This window comes from Chiloscyllium plagiosum, unplaced genomic scaffold (genome assembly GCF_037043375.1).
Source record: "Chiloscyllium plagiosum isolate Xiang-an unplaced genomic scaffold, Cpla_swu_hap1 HiC_scaffold_10, whole genome shotgun sequence".
NCBI lineage: Eukaryota > Metazoa > Chordata > Chondrichthyes > Orectolobiformes > Hemiscylliidae > Chiloscyllium > Chiloscyllium plagiosum.
Genome location: NW_028270148.1, coordinates 38,531,609 through 38,552,060, shown reverse-complemented (window position 1 = coordinate 38,552,060; position 20,452 = coordinate 38,531,609). Strand labels below are relative to the sequence as shown.

The window sequence follows — 20,452 nt, the reverse complement described above, 5'->3', positions numbered from 1 at the left end:
CTTTTTATTTCTGGAGTAAGACAACAGAAAATGGCAGAAGTACCCAGTGTGTCAGACAAAATTTGTAGAGAGAAAGAAAGTTAACAGGCAGAATCTTAAGGATCTGAGCAATGTGGCATATGGCGCGATTTGTGATTGAATCAGGTAAGAAATCTGGCGATGTTAATCTCGACATCTGGAGTTTTTCACTCCTTTTTTTATGTTTCTTCCAAATGGTGTGACAAATTCCTTGTTTGGCAGGGGTGAATTGCCAGTTGAGCAGTTTTATTGCTGGTTTTATTGATGACCACCCAGCTCACATTGTTTATAACTTGACATGGATACTAGAGCATCTGCAGGCACAGTCCATGGGCATTGGCCACATGCAGTCCATATCCATAGACAATGTGTCAGACTCTAAGAACTCTAGTGACACGTGTCCAGCCTACCTACAGGAAGCTTCTGCACTTCAATACTGTACCTTGGGCTGCACCAGCAACTATCATTGTAATGCAGAAGCACTGTGCACTTAGCTCATGGACCAGATCAGTCCAAATCTGTGGGCTCATTGCTTGCTGACAAAGCGCACACTCACTTTCCGCCTAGCCAGCAAAGCATCCCTATATTGCTTTGCCTTTTTGCATTTCATCCCCTCACCTTTAACTGTGCTCTGTCCACATTCTGGAAACATTGCAATTTGGCGATCTGTAACAGGTCCTCCCAGCCACTATAGCTCACTTCCTATGCTGAGGAGCTTGATCTAAGACTGTAAAATAAACACTTTCAAATAATTATACTTAAAAGACTACAGTTCTCAAGATTTACGACATGATGTGCTGTAACAGTATTTGACATCTATTTTCAGCATTCTGGTTTCCATGATTGCTGTTTAGCTATCTGCTCACTGGCGGGGAAAGACGAGAAATGTTTGAGATGAAATTAGAAGGAGAGAGAAAAATGTTGGCGGAGAGTGAAACACAAAAGTGAAGGGAAAATTGTGGCCATCACCATTTGTATGGAGAAGGAGTTGCTTACATTTTAGTCCATTTTCTTTGTCTTTTTAGCATTTTTAAACATGTCTGCAGATAATTAATCATTTTACTGTGCTGCCATAATAACAGAGCGTTAGACATAAACAGATACAAACCAACAAAACCAAAGTATTAGTAAAAGAACTGCAAGTGGTGATTAAGAAACAACAGCTGCAAACATTTGCTTCCCACCTGGTTACAAAGGGAAAATATTACTAAGCAGTTGAGTGAAGTCATTCTTAAAATGTGATGATTTCATTCAGGAAAATCAGTGTCTGGATTTTACTTTGGCATGGAGCTATAGCACATTAAAATGCCAGGAAATAACTGTCCAATTGTGATGTTACTGGAATTTGAGATCAGAAGTGAAATCTCTCATTCAGATAGCAGAGAGTTTTGCCATGAGTTAGCAGGACTAGCCAACCTTCCTGCAATGGCTTTCCAACAGCAGCAATGGCTGCTGTGTTTTATAATTCATTTTATCAAGAATTTTATTGCATTTCTTTTGTGCGTGATTTTTTTGTTCCTAGGTTTGTGTCATGGAAGAGAAGCTAAAAGCAGCCAACATCCAGACTGGTGAATCAGAGAATAAGTTGTTTAAGAGCTGTCAGGAGCTGGAAACTCTTATACTAGAAAAAGATGATATCATACAACGTTTAGAGCTACAGCTGGATGAACAGGTTAGCTATCATTACTTCAAATTCTAATTGAATAACTTGTTATTAAATACTTAGAAATGCGCTTGCTTAAATATGAAATACTTTTTGATTTAATAAACTGAATAGCTTTTTTTTAATCATGATCCTTTTTCTCTAGGCGAAAGTGTGGACTGCAGATGCTGAAGATCAGAGTCAAGAGTATGGTGTTGGAATGTACAGCAGGTCAGGCAGCATCAGAAAAGCAGGAAAATTGACATTTCGGACAAAATTCCTGATGAAGGGCTTTTGCCTGAAATGTCGACTTTCCTTCTTCTCTGATGCTGCCTGGCCTGCTGTGCTTTTCCATCACCACACTCTTGACTCCATTTTCTGTACTCAATCTCAACATTATATTTCTTTAATGCTTTCAATGTAATAAAACATTCTAAGGTGCTTCACAGAAGCATTATAAAACAAAAAATGACGCAGAGCCACAGAAAGATGTATTGGGTAAGATAACCAAAAATGTTGTTAAAAGTGTAGCTTTGAAGGTGTGTCTTGAAGGAGGAAAGGAAGTTAAGGTGGTAGAGAAATGTAGAAAGAGAATTCCAGAACCTAAGACCTACACAGCTGAAAGGGCAACCAACAATGATGGCTTAAAATTGAGTTACACACAAGACCAGAATTAGATGAGTTAGACGATCTTGGAAAGTTTGGTGGCTGGAAGAGATTCCAGCAATGGAGAAAGGAATTTGAAAACAAGAATCAACATTTAGTTTTGAATGGAAGGCAATGCTAGTCAGCTACTGTGGGATGCTTGGTGAACACATTTGGTGAAAATGACAATAGGCAGCAGAGCTTTAGATGGCCTCAAGTCTAAGGATGGTAAAATGTGGGAGGCCAGCCAAAAATGGATTGGAATAGCTTAGAGCTAACAAAGGCATGAATGAAGGTGTCAACAGCAATTGATACGTGACTGGACAAAAACGGGTAATATTACAGCGGTAGAGAAAGACATCCTCATAATGGCTTGGAGATATGGTCAAGAAGTTTAGTTCTGTCAAGACACCAGGATTGCAAACTGTCTGCTTAACTTTCACATAGTATGCAGGGAGAAAGAAGAAGTCTGTAGCGGGGGTAAGAATTTGGAATGGGGACATTATTTAATTAGCAGAAATTTATGCTCATCTTTTACTGGATGTTAAATAAGCAGTCTAATAATTTTGTCAAATAGAGAATTCAAGGAAGATGGGGAAAGAGTTGTTTTGACAGCAGGATTTCCTGCCCTGCTACTCAGTTGTGCAGATCACATCCAGACTGATGCTTTCTGCATTGTTCATATAATGATCTGAGGTACATTAATTGATTGGAGGCAGGACTTTTGTCCCTTATGTGGGAAGAAATCCCCACTTAGCTGCTAGCCAATCAGATTGACTGGCAGCTCTGCCATCCTAACAGTAACACTGGGTGGAGTGGCCCCTTCTGGGACTGCAAGTTGTCCCACCAGTCTAAGTTTGTGCTGTCTATTCCCACAGGAATAGATGGGTGAGAGTCTCGTAGCAGTAAAAGATTGGAGACCCAGGAGGAGGGGTAGTAGAGGTCTTGGTTAGGAGAAATTTCTCCAGACAAGTTGCCACTGAATTCTGCAGCCTCCTACATGAAGTCATGTTGCTTCTGGGCCTGAGTGGGCATGTTTGGCCTTTGAATGTTATGAAGAAGTATAATTTAAACAATGAATTTATAATATCATTGATTTAGATGTGTGTAACTTGCCATGTGGACAACAGCCTTTGGTTTGCTCGCTTCCTCTGAAAACCTCTTATCAAAGTTTTAGTTGAAAATCCACTGGAAGGCCTGATCACCACAAATAGAGGATTCTTAAAGGCAATGTCTGAATCTACACACAATCTCCAAAAAAGAGATTTCAACCAGCCATAACTGATCCAGTAAAAAACACCATTGCCATTAGCTTGGGTGAAAGTTACTATGGCTACAGACTTGGATTTGGTCCTTCTGCAAATATGATTTTTTTTTTAGCTTGACTGACTTGTTTCTGATGCTGTGCTAAAGATAGGCTGTTTCCTGTCTTTTTAAACTCACATTGTGTCGTAGCCAGTAGAGAAGTGGAGACAAGGAAATTAATTAGTTCATCCTTCCTAACTGGTGATCATAACAGTGAAAGTCAACATTTCAGAATGCTAGTGTGAATATTTCTCAAATTCCTTAATCTACTATTCATCAAGTCACTGGCCCTGGCAAAGACATTCTCGATCAGTGAATGACTTTCCTGATGAAACCTCCGAAATTAGAATGAAAAGACTCTGGTATACGCTGCAGTGGCTAGCTTCTTTCTTTCTAGTCACAGACGATACATGTATTACCATTAGAACATCGGGAAACCAGCCAGAAGTATTTGTAAACAGGAAAGGGTTTCATTTCTTTAAGCAGCTACTTAGTCATCATCAATATAGAGTAATGCACATCTGGGCCAAGTTTCCAGGCAACTGTCATGGTTCTCTATTTCTGCTCTAATAAACCATCTTTACTCAACATGACACAAAATATGAGAGATTTTGTCAAGGGATCAAATGCCACCCTCCACAAATTGCATATGACAAGCCTCCATCATCCTCTCTTGTCTGTCAAGATGAGGTACAAATTACCATGGGATCACCAAAGTGATCAAGCAGACAATTGAGGCCTTGAACTAAGCATTGAGTTACAACCACCTGTGTGCTGTGTGTGCTGCAAGAGTATGCTGTGTCACAACCACCTGATGAAGGAGCAGCGTTCTGAAAGCTACTGCTTCCAAATAAACCTGTTGGATTATAACTTGGTGTTGTGTGATTTTTAACATTTGTATGCTGGTTTACCAAATGAGCTTTTTTGGGAGGAACTTTAATTCTGTTTTGATAAGATAGCAAGTTCAAGGAGGTGTGAACCAAATACATGTCTGGGTGACAAGTCTAAGCAATGTAATCAAATAGAATCCAAAAATACAACTGGCTCTGATTAAATTTTAATATCTTATATACCAATTTGAAGAAGATAATTAATCATGCACTTTGTTAAACCACTCGGGTCTGAGAGCTTGCCACATAGACTTGTAAATAAATAAATACCTACTTACTCCCGTACATGCTATTGAATATAATTAAAGATAGATATGTGAAGCTACTTCCTCATCTAGCTTTGTCTTATGTTAAAAGATTTTATAGCATATATGTCAAGATTACTGTGGGTTTGATTACTTCTATTCAGTTCTGTTGCACTGAAGTTATCACATCCACAGAAAGTTAATAGTAAGTATTTGATTTTCAGAAGCACCTGCGGATGCAGGAGGCCAAAATAATAGAAGAGAAAGCAGCTAAAATCAAGGATTGGGTGACAATGAAACTTCAGGAGGTACCTTAGTGTTGCTAATGCATGTTTATAAGAGAAAGAAGTTCAACATTTTGAATTAGTTGCAGAATTTGTTTTTTCTTATTTATTTCTCCTACTCTTGGAAATTTTAAGCTGCAAAACAAATCTTAATGCCTTTTAGATGCTTTTGTTTGGAAAAAAGTATTCCAAACTGCTCATTATAAAATATAAAATTATTGTTTAGTCCATTGAACAAAATCCTCCAAAAAAGTTTATATACATACACAATAATTACATGCACTTATGTAATATTTGTATAAACTCATTCAGGTGGCTATTCTATCTATTGTTAGAAGCATACCTAGAATGTAGTTGTATTTACAATCTTAGTTGTTCAGAAGAATGAAGTTAAATTAACATTATGTAATATAATTTTTTGTTTTCAATAGACCATAGGTTCTTATCTTAATTTTCTGTTTTAATGTGGAGTGATATATGTAATTTAATACCACATTTGTATCCTCTCTCTGCTCATAGCTTGAAATGGAAAATCAGAGTTTTAAACTTACTAACCAGCAACAGGTGGAACACATTCAGATCCTTCAGACCAAATTACAAGGTTAGAGCTAAGATTTTCCAACCTATTCATGATTTACTGAGTAAATTCAGTTATTTACTATGACTACTACCAGTGAATTCTTACAGGGGTGATTACTCTACAAATGTGTATCATCTATTTCCCCTCCGTTCTCGACTGAAACAGTTGGGCTGGAACTACAGTGGTCCTCATGCTAAAATTAAGCTTAAATGTATGCCCGTTTTAATGACAGATTTACCCAAGAAGCTCATTTTCCAATTTAGGAATGTGAAAACCAGCACAATGCAAGTGCAAATGCTATGCCACCAAAATATTGGACTGCTGAGTCTCCCCTCCAAAACTACCTTCCTTTGGTTTTTCTGTTGAATCATGGTGCAGAATATTAATTTTCCCATTGGGAAGGCAATTTCTGCAGTTTAGTCTTTGTGAATGGAGATGAGCAAGGGTCCAAAACCATTTTCCTCTGTTTGTTTTCATAATGTCCATTTTCCACATAAATAAGTCCTAATATGTACAATAGTGTGACATAATGTCCTTCTCTCACCTATGCTGTGTCAGATCAGATCTATTAGAGTAGAGGAAACTTTTCTTTACAATTTTTAATCCATTGTTTGCAACAGAAATAAAATCAATTTTGCACTGCAGTCAGAAATCATCTAGAGCAACTAGTAATAAAAACAGAAATTTCTGGAAAATCTGAGCAGGTGTGGCAACATCTGAGTAGAGAAATCAGAGTTAATGTTTTGGGTCCTGAGATTCTTCTTCAGAACTAGGAATGTAAGGTTCTCAAAATCAGAAATGTTAACTCTGACTTCTCTCCACAGATGCTGCCAAACCTGCTGAAATTTTCCAGCAATTTTTTTGTTTTTGTTTTTGATTTCCAGTATTTGCAGTTTGTTTGGCTTCTTAAATAACCAGTTTTTGGGTGGCTGCTATCTTTTAGCTCTAACAGGGAATCGAGGACAAAAAACATCATCGGACCTGAGCAAAACATCAGGGGAAGCACAACGGCTCAGCAGCCTAACTTTTGGATATTTTAAAGGAAACCCCAGAAGTCTACAGCAGAATACCCTTGAACCAGAGTCACTGAACATAAAGTTTACAGGTGGGTGTGGAATCAATAAAACTGGTTATGTCAACTGGTAAATCCTGCCACATTCATAAGCTTAAATATATTAAGTAAATATTTCACTTCTGAAGTGAACAGACTTTATTTCTTTCTTCTTTTTAAATGTTTTCCTTCTCAAGACTTTTTTTTTTAAAAGACAGTATTGAATTGAGAGGGTGCATTGTTTACATTCTTTCTAGAAATCCAAAAAAAAAGCAACAGGAAGAAACTGAATTAAAATGCAAAGTTAATTTATATTTTGCACTGTTCACCACCATTTATGAAGGCACCAACAAGAGGACAATATTTTTTGTTGTTTTTAGCATTCATCATTTATGTAAAACAAGAAAATTAAGACGTTGCTCTGCATTAATACATAATTCAATGAATCTATAATTCTATCAATAATGAAAGCTGGGAGTTCATGTCAGAAAAGTAATGTGGTTAAATTTGTAGACATTAAATAGCATATTAAAGATGGAGAATGCTATTGATCACTGGTAGAAGAACTTAGATTGCTTATGAAATGAACAGGAAAATGGAAAGTTAAGTTTATTACTGACGATATTATGTGAAAAGCAACAAGAGATATATGAGTAAATGTACGAACAGGAACAAGGATTAGGCAATTCGGCCCTTCCAGTCCGCTCCACCATTTAATATGCTTATGGCTGATCTCATCTTGGCCTCCATTCCACTTTCCTACCCTTTAATACATTACTAATTAAAAATCTGTCTACCTACTCCTTAGGTTTATTTAGTTTCCCAGCATCCACAATACTCAAGGGTATTGAATTCCACAGATTCATGATCCTTTTAAGAGAAATAATTCCTGTTCATCTCTGTTTTAAATCTGACACCACTCAGCCTAAAGGTATGACCTCTCATTCTCTAAATTGTCCCACAACAGGAAATGTTCACTCTGTCATCTTTATCAGTCTCCATTTAGGCCATCAGGCCCTTGGAGCTTGGTTTCTTTAAATCCCATTAGTTTCCTCAGTACTTTTTCCCTCGTGATGGCAATCATTTTAAGTTCCTCCTTTTCTAAAATCTCTGTATTGGGATGGTTTCAGTGGCCTCCACCATGAAAACTGAGGCAAAATATTGATTTAGTGTCTCTGCTATTTCTGTGTTCCCCATTATTAACTCCCCAGTCTCATCCTTGAAGGGACCAACATTCCCTTTAACTAGATTCTTCCCTATTATTTAACCTATAGAAGGTTTTGTTATTTGTTTTTATATTTTGTACTAGTCTTCTTTCATACTTAATCTTTGCTCTTTTTTTATTGCTTTTGTTTTAGTAACCCTTTGGTCATTAAAAATTTCCAAATCTTCCAGCTTGCTATAGAATATGGAATATGGAATATGGAATGCCTTAGTATTTGCACCTATGTTATCTTTAACTTCCTTGTTAAAAATCACACAACACCAGGTTATAGTCCAACAGGTTTAATTGGAAGCACACTAGCGTTCAGAGTGACGCTCCTTCATCAGGTGATAGTGGAGGGCTCAATCACTATCACCTGATGAAGGAGCATCGCTCCGAAAGCTAGTGTGCTTCCAATTAAACCTGTTGGACTATAACCTGGTGTTGTGATTTTTTAACTTTGTACACCCCAGTCCAACACCGGCATCTCCAAATCTTAACTTCCTTGCTTAGCGATGGATCCTTTTTCCCCGTCTTACAATCTTTCTTCCTCTCTAGAATATGTTTTAGTGGGAAAGATATAAATATCTGTCACTGTTTATCAAGTGCCTTACGTTTTAGTCTTTCTGCCCAGTTCAGTCGGGTCAAATCTGTCCTCATGTCTACTTAATTACCAAGCACCAGAATATTAGTGTGCAATTCAATTTTCTTGTCCTTTTAAACTAAATTTGAAATTCCAACTTGCAAATGATCACTCTTCCTTAGAGGATCTTTGACTATAAGATCATTAACTAATGCTACCTCCATTACACAATACTAAATCCAAAATACCTGATCCCTGGTTAATTCCCCAACATTTTGCTCCAAGATACAACCTCTAATACACTGTGTGAACTCTTTCTGTCCCCCAACCCCCCACCCAGTCAACCCTGACCAATTTGATTAAACCAATCTAAATGCCTACTAAAATCACCCATGATTATTGTACCTTTCTTACAAGATCCCAATGTTTCCTGGTTTCTAATGTGGAACTACTGTTAGGGAACTTGTACATTACTCTCACTAAGGATTTATTTCCCTTGGCTATTTCTTGTTTCTGCATTTAAATAAAACATTATTTCTTATGTTCAGTCTTGGTCACCCTGTTATAGGAAGAATATTATTAAGCTAGAGAGTGGTCAGAAGAGATTTACCAGGATGCTGCTGCCAATGGAGGACTTCATGTATAAGGAAAGGCAGGATAGACTGAGACTTTTTCACTGGAGCATAGGAGGTTGCGGAGTAACCTTTATAGAGGTTTATAAAGTCATGAAAGGTATAGATAAGGTGAATGGAGATGTCTTTTCCATAGGGTGAGGCATGTTTTTAAGGTGAGAAGAGAAAGATTTAGAGATATGAGAGGCAATTTTTAACAGTGGTTCGCGTCAAGAATGATCATCAAGAGGAAGTGGTGGATACCGGTACTGTTACAACATTTAAAAGACATTTAAATAAGTACATGAAGAAGAAGTGTTTGGAGGAATATGGGCCAAGCACAGGCAGCTGGGATTAGTTTAGTTTGGGATTATGATCGGCACGGACTGGTAGGACCAAAAGGTCTGTTTCCATACTTTGTGACTCAATGTCTCTACCCAACTTGTTTCCACATCTTCATCGCCAAAACCATTTCTAGCTAAAACAGTGATCTCACCATTTACTAACAATGCTCACCATCTCCTTTTTCTTTCTATCTATCCTTCCGAAATGCACACAGTCAGGTTCAATTTTCAGACCAGATCCCCCTATAACCACGTCCCAGTAATCACTCCAAATCAGAACCAGTTGTCTCTATTTGCATTGTTAACTCATTATAGATATTTTTAAATGCTACATTCCTTCAGGTAAGTTTGTCCTATTATTAATTTTCCCTACTCTTGAATGATCCCTTGGTGCTCTATGACATTGTATGGAGTGCAGTGAATAGAATTAGCACAAGAACACATTTGAAATAAATTTTAAGTTACATTACCTCAATATTGAAAGCATTAAAAAAAAATACGATGTTTGGGAGTGTAGTTTGAGCATTGGAGCATAAATCTCCATGGTTCTGCTGAAATTCTATCACTGGCTAGACCAACAGAGTATTCTGTTCACTTTTTGTCAGCATACTTCAGTTAGGAATTATAGAAACATCTGACCCTCGAATTGACTTCCCCTGATTTTCTGTCCTTCTCTATAGGTCAGCAAAATGACTTCATCAGTACTTTAGAAATTTCGAACTGTTTCATGCATGATTTCGCCAAACCTTCTGTCCAAAACACAACCACACACTATTTTGGTCATATAACCCAATGTACCAAGTGGCTTTAAAAAGATGGGCAAAATTTAATTTGTGCAATTCTCTATTTTTCAGAAAATGAAATGAACAAGAAGCCACAAGTTAATTCTGTTCAAAATACTGGAATAGATCAAAGGGGCTTTGCTCAAAACCATTGTGCACCTGAGCTACAAGATAGAAAAAGACTACAGATTTTAACAAAAGACGACACAACCTTTAAATCTTTAAATGATGGTAGCTCTGATGAAGAAGATGAGAGGAAAAAGCATCTAAAATCCAAATGTTTGTCCAACATCTCTAATTACATTGGGAGTGACACCTATTTGACAGCATCTGGTGACAATAACTCTGCTTTTGATGTTGAGAGTGCAATAATTCAGCAAACTGAACAAGAACAGCCCTTTCAAGCTGCAAATACTGAAACCCTGCAAGTAGTGGATTATTTTCCAAGCATAATAATGAACTCTAAAACAATGATTAAAAGAATGGATCATGATACTTCTGCTGATGAGTTGAACAAGAAATTTGAATCTCAAAGGCTAGATTCTTCATCATCATCCAGTGGAACAAATACTCCAAACCTAATTCTAACATCTCCACTTACACCAAAGTATCTAATCCCTGTAACTACCACTAATGACCAGACCATGCAGTCCTCAATTGGGGCAAATTCATCTTCTAACCTAGCACCTCCAAGATTACGGACTCCTAATGTATTTAGTGTAAGCATGGCCAAATCAAAGAAACATTTTAGCCAACCACAATTAAGTACTGATCATCTGTTTGGTAGAAACCGAAATGCTATTAGTATGGTGAGGCCAATTTGTCATGAAGAGACGGACATCGATATCGATGAAGGTGGAGATGATATTCTGGAGAAAATGGAAACTAGCCTTGATGAGGAAATGTTTTTGTATGATTCATCTGAAGGACAAATTATAGAGGAGAAACCAGAAACCGGAGACACAGCGGGCAAAGTTTCCACCAGCAAGCCACCAACTCCTCCTCTACACAGATTCCCTTCCTGGGTAATATTTATTGCTGTGTTGTAGTGATAATTAAAAGTGCTTCATTTGCAGAAATAAAAATATTGGCAGATATTTTGAAAGGCTAATTTGATATTGCACTGACAGTCCTCACAGTAACAATAATCTTCCTGATCGCAAAGATTTCAACTGACTTGCAATAGGTTGGACCGGTGCTTAGGCAACATGAACATTTTCAAAGATCTGTTCATGTCTTTTTGGCAGTCACCCTACCAAAGCACAAAATTGAAGTAATCTTTATGCTTTGAAGGTGGTGTTCAAATTTATGGTTAATTTTGCTAGAGTAAGCAATGAGGAACTAAGTAAAGCTGATTGGCAAATGAACTGGAAATGACATGAGGAAAAATAATTTACTCACCAGTTTGTGATCTGGAATACATTGCCTGAAAGAGTAGTGGGAGCAGAATCGGTGGGTGTTATTTATTGTAGGTGATTGTGATCTTATGCTATATTTGGCATGCTAGGTTTGCAGTGTTCTTTTTAACATTGCATTATATTGGTGGAGACAATGGTGGAGATGGTGTAGTGTTAATATCAATGGACTAGTAATCTAGAGGCTCAGGCAAATGTTCTGAGAATGTGTTCAAAGCCCCACCAGTATCCAACACTAGTTCGTTCACTTCCCCTCATTCTGTACATGAGTTTAGCATCTAAAATTGTCAAAGCAGTGCTTTGTAGTCCCCACAGGGCAGCTGTGTTACTTCTTCACGTTACTGTGGGAGCTCCACTGCTAAATAGTGGAGAGGCAATGAGCATCAGTTGTGAGGTAGAAAGTTTACCTCCTCATCATCAATTAACCTTCCTCTCCCTTTGAAAAGCTCAATTTAAACTAGGGCAACTTGTACTCATACAAATAGAAGTCATGATCGCTATGAGAATTTGAACTCTGCTTGGGAGAGTTGAATGTTGTTTGGCAGGTTCCCTTAACCTCTTAATCAATGCTAGCAAGATGAACTTTCAGAATCTCTAACATTGTGTTACATCAGCATTCATTAGTCACGGTTACTGGCAACACTTTCAAGATAAAATGACACAATCTGTTGAAGTATGTTGAATTATTGTCAGACAAATTGTACTATCATTTTGTACTAGAATGCTACTCTAAATCAGATGTCACGGTATCTTTTATTGCGAAGAATGCATGTTAGATAAAATGGAAAACACATTTCAATAAAATACAAAAATGTGATGAATTCCTTTATCTACTGCAAATTCCAAAATCATATTAAAAGTAATATTTGATTTGACAACACTAACACAAATAATAAATGCACAATGTGGAAGATAATTAAGTTATTGATGGGGAAGACTCTACATGCAGTCATTAATTTGTGCTTATGTTTCTCTTAACTGAGATATTAGTAAACCTTGAGAGGTACTTGTTTTGGAAGGGAAGTAAAATTAACTAAGAACCTTGCTAATATACATTAATAGGGTAGAATGCAAAATCCAACCTACCCATGACACACCCACTAAAGTTCAATTAGCCTGCTGACCACTACATATCTCACCTTACTTCCGAAGAATGACTATATAAATGAAGAATTAGAAGATTGTAGATGCTTCTGTTCTTTCATCCCAGTAAGTGTACATGTTATCACTAGAGAATGAAAACAAATTGAAGGAAAGTAATGGTCATTTCGCCTGCACCTTGTTCTGGAAACCAAATTCTCCTTGTATTTAGGGACTGACATTAAAGGTTTTTGGCTGATTTATAGCTCCAGAAATCTCTCAATACAGATATATTAAGAGCTGTTACTTTATCTTCTGCACCCAGGAAAACAGAATTTATGCAGTGGCCAAGTCAGGTATGAGGATGTCAGAGACTGTTTGTACGGACCCAAGTAACAAATGTGAGTTTTCTTATTTATGAGAGAGAGAGATGCTTACTGTTTAATGGACAAACCCATTCTGTATTCTTAAGGTCTAACCTATTGGTTTTGTTTCCATTGCTTTCCTTCCTTGACTTCTGTCTCTGCCTTTCTGGATATAGGCTATCAAACATATTCACTGGCTCAATATTGTCTTGTCTACATGTTCTCATGCTCTGATTCCTGTAAAGACTGTATTCTTTAATCTAGTTCAGGTGATGCCACCTTCCACACTAGTGTTCTATTATGTTATTCTTTCTGTACAACTGAGAATTCCCTCCCACCATGGTTGTCAGCAAGGCCCTCCAGTGGAGCCTGTTTGAATTTCTATACTTGTGCTCTCAGCACCTTTCCTTTTAACATGATGGTGGGGCTCCCCTTTGTCCTCACCCTCCATTCCACCAACCTCAATGTTTTGTTGATCATCTTCTACTATTTCCATCATCTCCAGCATGATGCCTCCAAACACAGCTACTCCCCAAAAAGTCAGAGAGATATACAGCATGGAAACAGACCCTCCGGTCCAACTCGTCCATGCTGACCAGATATACTAAATAAATCTAGTCCCATTTGCCAGCACTTACCCATATCCCTTTAAACCCTTCCTAATCACATACCCATCTAGATGCCTTTCAGTGTTGTAATTGTACCAGCCTCCACCAATTCCTCTGGCAGCTCACTCCATACATGTATGACCCTCTACGTGAAAATGTTGCTCCTTCGGCCCCTTTTAAAGCTTTCCTCTCTCACCTTAAGCTTATGCCCTCTGGTTTTGGACATTTCCCCACCCTGGGGAAAAGGCCTTGTTTATTTACCGTATCCATGCCCCTCATGGTTTTATAAACCTCCATAATGTCACCTCTCAGCCTCTCCCTGCAGCTCAACCCCTTCAACCCTGGCAACATCTTTGTAAATCTTTTCTGAACCCTTTCAAGTTTCACAACATCCTTCCTAAAGCAAGGAGACCAGAATTGAATGCAGATTTCCAAAACTGACCTAAACAATGTCCTGTGCAGCCAAACCATGACCTCCCAACTCCTCTACTCAATGCACTGACCAATAAAGGAAAGCATATCAAATGCCACCTTCACGATCCTATCTATCTGCGACTCCACTTTCAAGGAACAATGAACCTCCACTCCAAGATCTCTTTGTTCAGTGACACACCCCTTGGCACTGGAAGGGACTATTCTTTTAGCATTACACTAGTCCACTCCTCAGACACCTCCCTGCACCCTCCTCACTTTCCTGTGGCACCTATCCATACAAGTACAGGAAATATGCCTGTCCTTTTTTATCTCTTCGCAAACAATTCATCCAAGTGAAACAGCAATATGTATGTTCTCCTTTCAGTTTAGTATTGTGTATTTGCTCTTCATGATGTGGTCTTCTGAGCAAGACCAAATGCAGGCTGGGTGACCATTTTGGGGAATACGTCCATTTAGCCTGCCAGTCATTTTAATTCACACCCACACTGACATTTCCATCCTTGTCTTGTTATAGTGGTTCCGTTGAAACTCAACACAAATATTTGAACAGCATTTTATCTATCAACTGAGTACTTTACAGCTTTCTGGAATCAATATTAAGTTCAAACAATTTCAATGTAAACTCTGCCTTCATTTTGTTTTGCTTTTCATTTTGAGTTTTCTATCTTGCAAGTCTTATTGTCTTTTATTTTCTATCAGTTGGGAGCTATTCAGGACTTTTTCCTTCACACTTCCCGCAGATATATTTCTTAATGTTTTTGTGATCTAATACCACTCTCTTTGGCTTTGTCCCATGAAACCTTTTGATTTTTAATCTCTCCTGCTGTCCTCCCAATCATAGACCTTCCTTTTTGTTCACCTCCCCACCTTCCTCTCTGTCACATGCTCAAAGCTTGTCACATCTCTAATTTTTTTTAGTTTAGATCAGAGTGGTGCTGGAAAAGCACAGCAGGTCAGGCAGCATCCGAGGAGCAGGAAAAGTTTCCAGCATCTGCAGTCCTCACTTTTGCCTACATCTCTAATTTTTTCCACCTCTGATGGAAGGTCACATAACTGAGATATTACATTTGTCTGTTGTTCCACAGAAAGCAGACCTTCTGAGATTTTGTGGGATTTGCTATGATTATTGTTTTTATTCCATTATGTGTAGATTTCTACATTTTTTTTCTCTTGGGATTCTAAAATTAGTCTTGATTTTTTAAGGCATTAGTACAACAACAACATCTTGTTCCATTGTGTTTAAACACTATATCTCATGGCATTGCCACCAGAGTATTATAACGTAAAACATTGCTTTGAGCCACATAAGAAGTTAGGAGGAGACGTAATCAAATGCTTGATTAGAGGTAGTTTTCAAGGAGGGAAATGAAGTAGAAAGAGTTAATTTTTGTCTGTAAAGACCATTGAAAGGAAATCTGAAATTCCCATAAATAGCTGAAAGCATGATACAAAAGGATTTATGTTTTAACATGTTTACTGTAACAGACAGATTATCAGCACTATTTACTAAACAGTTTTTGGAGGCAACTTTTACTTCAAAACTACAAAACAGAACTTCTTACACAAGCAAAAATAACCTCTAAACCAGGATATGTCTCTCTGTCCTTTTTAAGTAGGCATTCAACTCTCCCGGATTATACAGTTATTTTCATTTCTCAGTGTGGTAACTTGCTCTCTCAGAACAGTTCTTCGCACTAAGGGTTAAATGAGATCCTTACACAAGCTAGCTGAACGATTCCTCTCAAATTTGGTGTTTCCAAACAAAGCATGAACTTCCACTTTACACTTCGAATATGCATGTAAAATTAATTTGGACAAGATAACTATAAGAGAGACCTTCAAAGGCAGAACATTTTAATTTTTAGTTACTGATCTTGTTCTTTTACTGAGATCATCTCGATCAATATGGATCAGGAATTATATCAATCATCTTCCTGTTTTTTACAGACTGATTCAGCCTCTTCCTATAAGCTCAACTGGTATAATAAAACATTATCTGTCCTATTTTTTGTTAAAAAATGTCTGATGTCTTATTTGCTGTTTAGAGCTTTTAATATAGAATATTAAAACGAAATAAGCCTCCATCATCTGTGCATACATATTCTTTATTTCCTAGGCACTAGCTTCATGTCTTCAAATTCAACATCAGAATCTTACACCAGCTTGATTTATAAGAGTGTGACCTCTCCAGTTTACACTATTTTGAAAGGGGTGAGTGTCCACCTTAAAGCCATGATTTCTCTAAGTAATTTAGACTAAAGGAGTTGAGTGCAACCATTTGCAACTATATCTTTATTACTCCTCACACGTTTTAGCTAAAGTTTTTGATGATGCATTTTTGCCTGATTTTTAAATTCCTTTATTATCCTAGTTTAGTGTTTGGGTAGGTAAACCTTTACCGTGAAGTATGTGCACAATCAAGGATGATTGTGAGGATGCTTACAAATGACATGTCATTATGAAAACAATCTTTAAAGCTGTAACTATTAGGTGAAATCATTGATGGAAGAATCACAAATTTGAAATTCTGCTAGAAATCTTTTTTTGCCAAAGGATTACCTCAAGTACATTGCACCATCTTTGATAAAAACCTATTTCTGCATGAAAGTTGTTCCCATGGACTTTGTGTTTCAGTGAGTGAAGTATGTCATTTCTATTTTGTTTCCCAAAAACTGATATTGTTATTATTCATATTTGTCTTTTTTTTTCTTAGCTACGATTATGGCCCATTCTGCCCCAGCACCAGAGCTGAGAGCCTCCAATATGTTGAATATTATTGAGTGAAAAAAAAATTATCCTACAATCTAGCCTTAATTCACCTTTTCTCAAGTTTTGCTTTACTATTCCTTATTATTGGCCTTCACTGACCTTAATATATTGCTCCTAATTTGATTCAAAAATACTATTTAATATCTTGCCTCCTTACATGTTGCCTCCTCCTGCTGCCACCCTCATTTCTCATAATAGTAATGGCATTTATTCAAAAAGAGAGGGAGGCGGAAAGTAGAAAACTGTAGACTAGTTAGTTTAACATCTTTCATTGGGAAATTGTTAGAATCAGTTATTAAGGAAGTAATAGCAGGTCATTTAGAAAGTTAAAACTCAATCCATCAGAGTCATCAAGGTTTTATGCAGAGTAAATCACGTTTGACTACTTTACGAGAGTTCTTTGAGGATGTAATGAGAAACATTGAATTCTGTAGATGTAGTGTAGCTGGACTTCCAGAAGGCATTTGATAAGGTGCCGCACAAAATGTTAATACACACGGTAAGGTCCCATAGGATTATCGGTAATGTATTCAACTTGGATAGATGAATGGCTAATTAACAGAAAGTAGACAGTCAGGATAAATTGATCTTTTTCTGTTTGGCAGGATGTAACTAGTAGTTCATCACAGGGTTTGATTATCAGGTCCTAACTGTTTACAATCTGTTAAAGGCTTGGTTAACCAAATGTACAGACAACACTAAAGAAGGTGGGAAAGTAAGTTGCAATGACAAATAAGAAATTTAAAAGTGGATATGGTTGGTTAGGTGAATGAGTCAAAATTTGGCAGATGGAATTTAACATGAATAAGTGTGAGGTTACCCATTTTAGTCAAAAGGTTGGAAAAGCAACTTATTATCTAAATGGACAAAGACCTCGGAGCACTTCAGTGCATGGGGGATCTGACTGTCCTTGTGTGGAAATTGCAGAAACGTATTCTGTAGGTATAGCAGGCAATAAGGAAAGCAAATTGATTTTTGGCATTTGTTGCTGAAGAAATAGAGTTTAAAAGTAGGAAAGTGTTGTAGCAACTGTACAAAGCATTAGTGAGTCAATTCAGAGGAGGTTCACTTGATTGATTCAAGGATTTGTTTTATAAAGAGAGTTTGAGCAATTTCGGCCCATACTCTCTAGAATTTAGAAGAATGAAATGAGATGTAACTGAGTTATACAGGATGCTAAAGGAGATTGACAAAGTAGGCATAGAGAAGATGTTTCCTCCTGTGGAGCAATCTAGAATGAGAGGTCATAGTCTTTGAATACGAGGTAGCAGATTTGAAACAAAGATAAGGAGAAATTCTTCTCTCATAGGATTGTAAATCTGTGTAATTCACTGGCACAGATGTGGTGGATGCAGGGGCATTGAGTAAGTTTAACGAGGGGACAGACAATTTTTTAATTAGTAATGGATTAAAGAGTTATGGGGAGTGGGCAGGAAAGTGGAATTGAGGCTGAGATGAGATCAACCATGATCATATTGAATGGTGAAGCAGACTCAAGAGGCTAAATTTCCCACATTGACGCCTATTTTTTACATTCTGGTCATAATTTGTTGAAGAAACATGTTCACATTGGAAAGGCTGAATTGCAGAGTAATTTAGATGAAAATTACATAGAATTTGTATATAGACCAAGTGGATTTAAAAAACATGTGACAGTCATGTCATAACAAAAACAAGACACTTTAGTTCACCAGGTAACAAGGAAGTAGTAATCTAGATATGAAAGAATAAATATGAAATTCAAATTGTTTTAAAATTATAAATCAGTACACTGTTTGTATAGTACAGATGCTGGAATATATAAAGATATTAATATTTAAGTTATTAATTAAGGACACAAACTATTGAAAGAAAATTACATCATCACTTTTTTCCATCCCTTACCTTACAGGGATGAAGTAAGCTGAACCTCTGAGTTGTCTCAATCATTCTGTATGTGGTGGTAGGAACCAGTTTTGAAATTGAACAGATTGCATATGGGATTTTCAAAACTCAGTACAAATATTAACTCTTCACATTTGTAGAATTTCAAGCACCAGCATAAAGTCAGCCAGATAACTCTCTGAAAGGTACCTGCCCATAAGAAATTTGTGCAGCAGAACACCAAAGCCAACCTAGAGAAATCTACAGAGAACGTTTGACATCTGAAGATGACAACTAAATTTGAAAGTGATTTGCTGTAAATTTAAGAGGAAATTTCTCAGACTAGTATTGTCGAGTTGGAAGTAAAAAATAGGTTTAAGAGAAAGGGGTTGTGAATAGTTGTTGTTTAATATTCTCTTTTGGACTTGAAGAATAAAATTGTTAATTTTTTTTCTTTAAATATTGAAATCTGGGTTAGTTCTTTGCTTCTCAAAATGTAACCGACTGGAGCGTGAGGTGAGCTTTTCTGTGTATTGGGTTAATGTTAGCAGAGGGGTTTACCCCGTGTCGTAACTAGCCACTCTCCCCTACATCAAAGACATCTCGGAAATGGCTACCAGACTACTCGTACATCATGGTAGCCCACAACCCACCAACACACTCAAACAGCAGCTAATGAATTTGACCCTATACAAACCACAAACAAAACTAATAGCATTTACAAAATACCTTGCAAGAACTGTAACAAACACTACATTGGACAAACAGGCAGAAAACTAGCACCTGGATACAAGATCATCAACTAGCCACAAAAAGACTTGACGCACACTCGCTAGTATTTTACATACAGATGAGGAAGGACACCACTTCAACTGGGAACCCATCCATCCTAGGGCAAGCCAAACAGAAACAGAGAATTCCTAGAAGCATGGCATTCCAACCGGAAGTCTATCAACAAACACACTGATTTGGATCCAATTTACCATCCCCTGAGAAAAAGAACAGGAAATGACATCACTGGCACAAGGAAACCTAAACACATAAATAGAAAGCGGCCATGCCACCTGCGCTTCATCAGGAGGCTCACTGATGATGTTACCTAGTATGGTGATGAAACATCTGAAAATGAACCTTCCAGCTCAGCAAGCAAACCTACATCCAGAATATCTGGATGGGTATATGAATAGAAAGAATTTAAAGGGGTACGGACCAAATGCTGACAAATGAGACTAGATTAATTTAGGATATCTAATTGGATTGAACGAGTTGGATCAAAAGGTCTGTTTCCTTATTGTCCAGCTCCATGACTCTACATGTTAAGTACCAACATTGCAAACGCCCTAGGTACTTCTCAAATGCACTTCTAGCTACTTTTGCTCTTGCCATGATATGTGTATATTGATCTTTCTACCACTGTGCATTTGCTGATTCTTCTGTAAATCCACGCTTACTTTGTCAGACTCAACTTTCAACAGTCATTTAGTTACAACATCAGTGAATCAGTTCTGGCATTTACAAATAACATTGCATTATTTTTCAATATCTAAGAGAACCAGAAATCCCTCTAGATTTTTATGTTCAAGTCCATAACCCTCTACACACCAAATTCCTAAAATAATTTCCTTGGGCATTTTCTGATGCGTGCAGATGGTAAACAAGATATCTGACTTCCACTGTTGGCTGCAAGGTATCACTAAGTTCTAGGTTTGAGTAAATGATCCCCTTTAAAGATT

At 37.4% G+C, this 20,452-nt stretch overlaps 1 protein-coding gene across 1 annotated transcript in view; it reads left to right on the top strand.

The window, feature by feature from the left end:
- The window catches only part of plekhh2 (pleckstrin homology domain containing, family H (with MyTH4 domain) member 2), a 118,655-nt gene that overhangs the window by 47,477 nt on the left and 50,726 nt on the right, over positions 1–20,452 (top strand). The window contains exons 4-10 of the mRNA XM_043695674.2: positions 1,541–1,690; positions 4,970–5,053; positions 5,549–5,630; positions 6,553–6,714; positions 10,257–11,209; positions 13,005–13,080; positions 16,204–16,298. Of these exons, the coding sequence (XP_043551609.2) occupies positions 1,541–1,690; positions 4,970–5,053; positions 5,549–5,630; positions 6,553–6,714; positions 10,257–11,209; positions 13,005–13,080; positions 16,204–16,298 (1,602 nt within the window). The remainder of the gene's footprint in view (positions 1–1,540; positions 1,691–4,969; positions 5,054–5,548; positions 5,631–6,552; positions 6,715–10,256; positions 11,210–13,004; positions 13,081–16,203; positions 16,299–20,452) is intronic.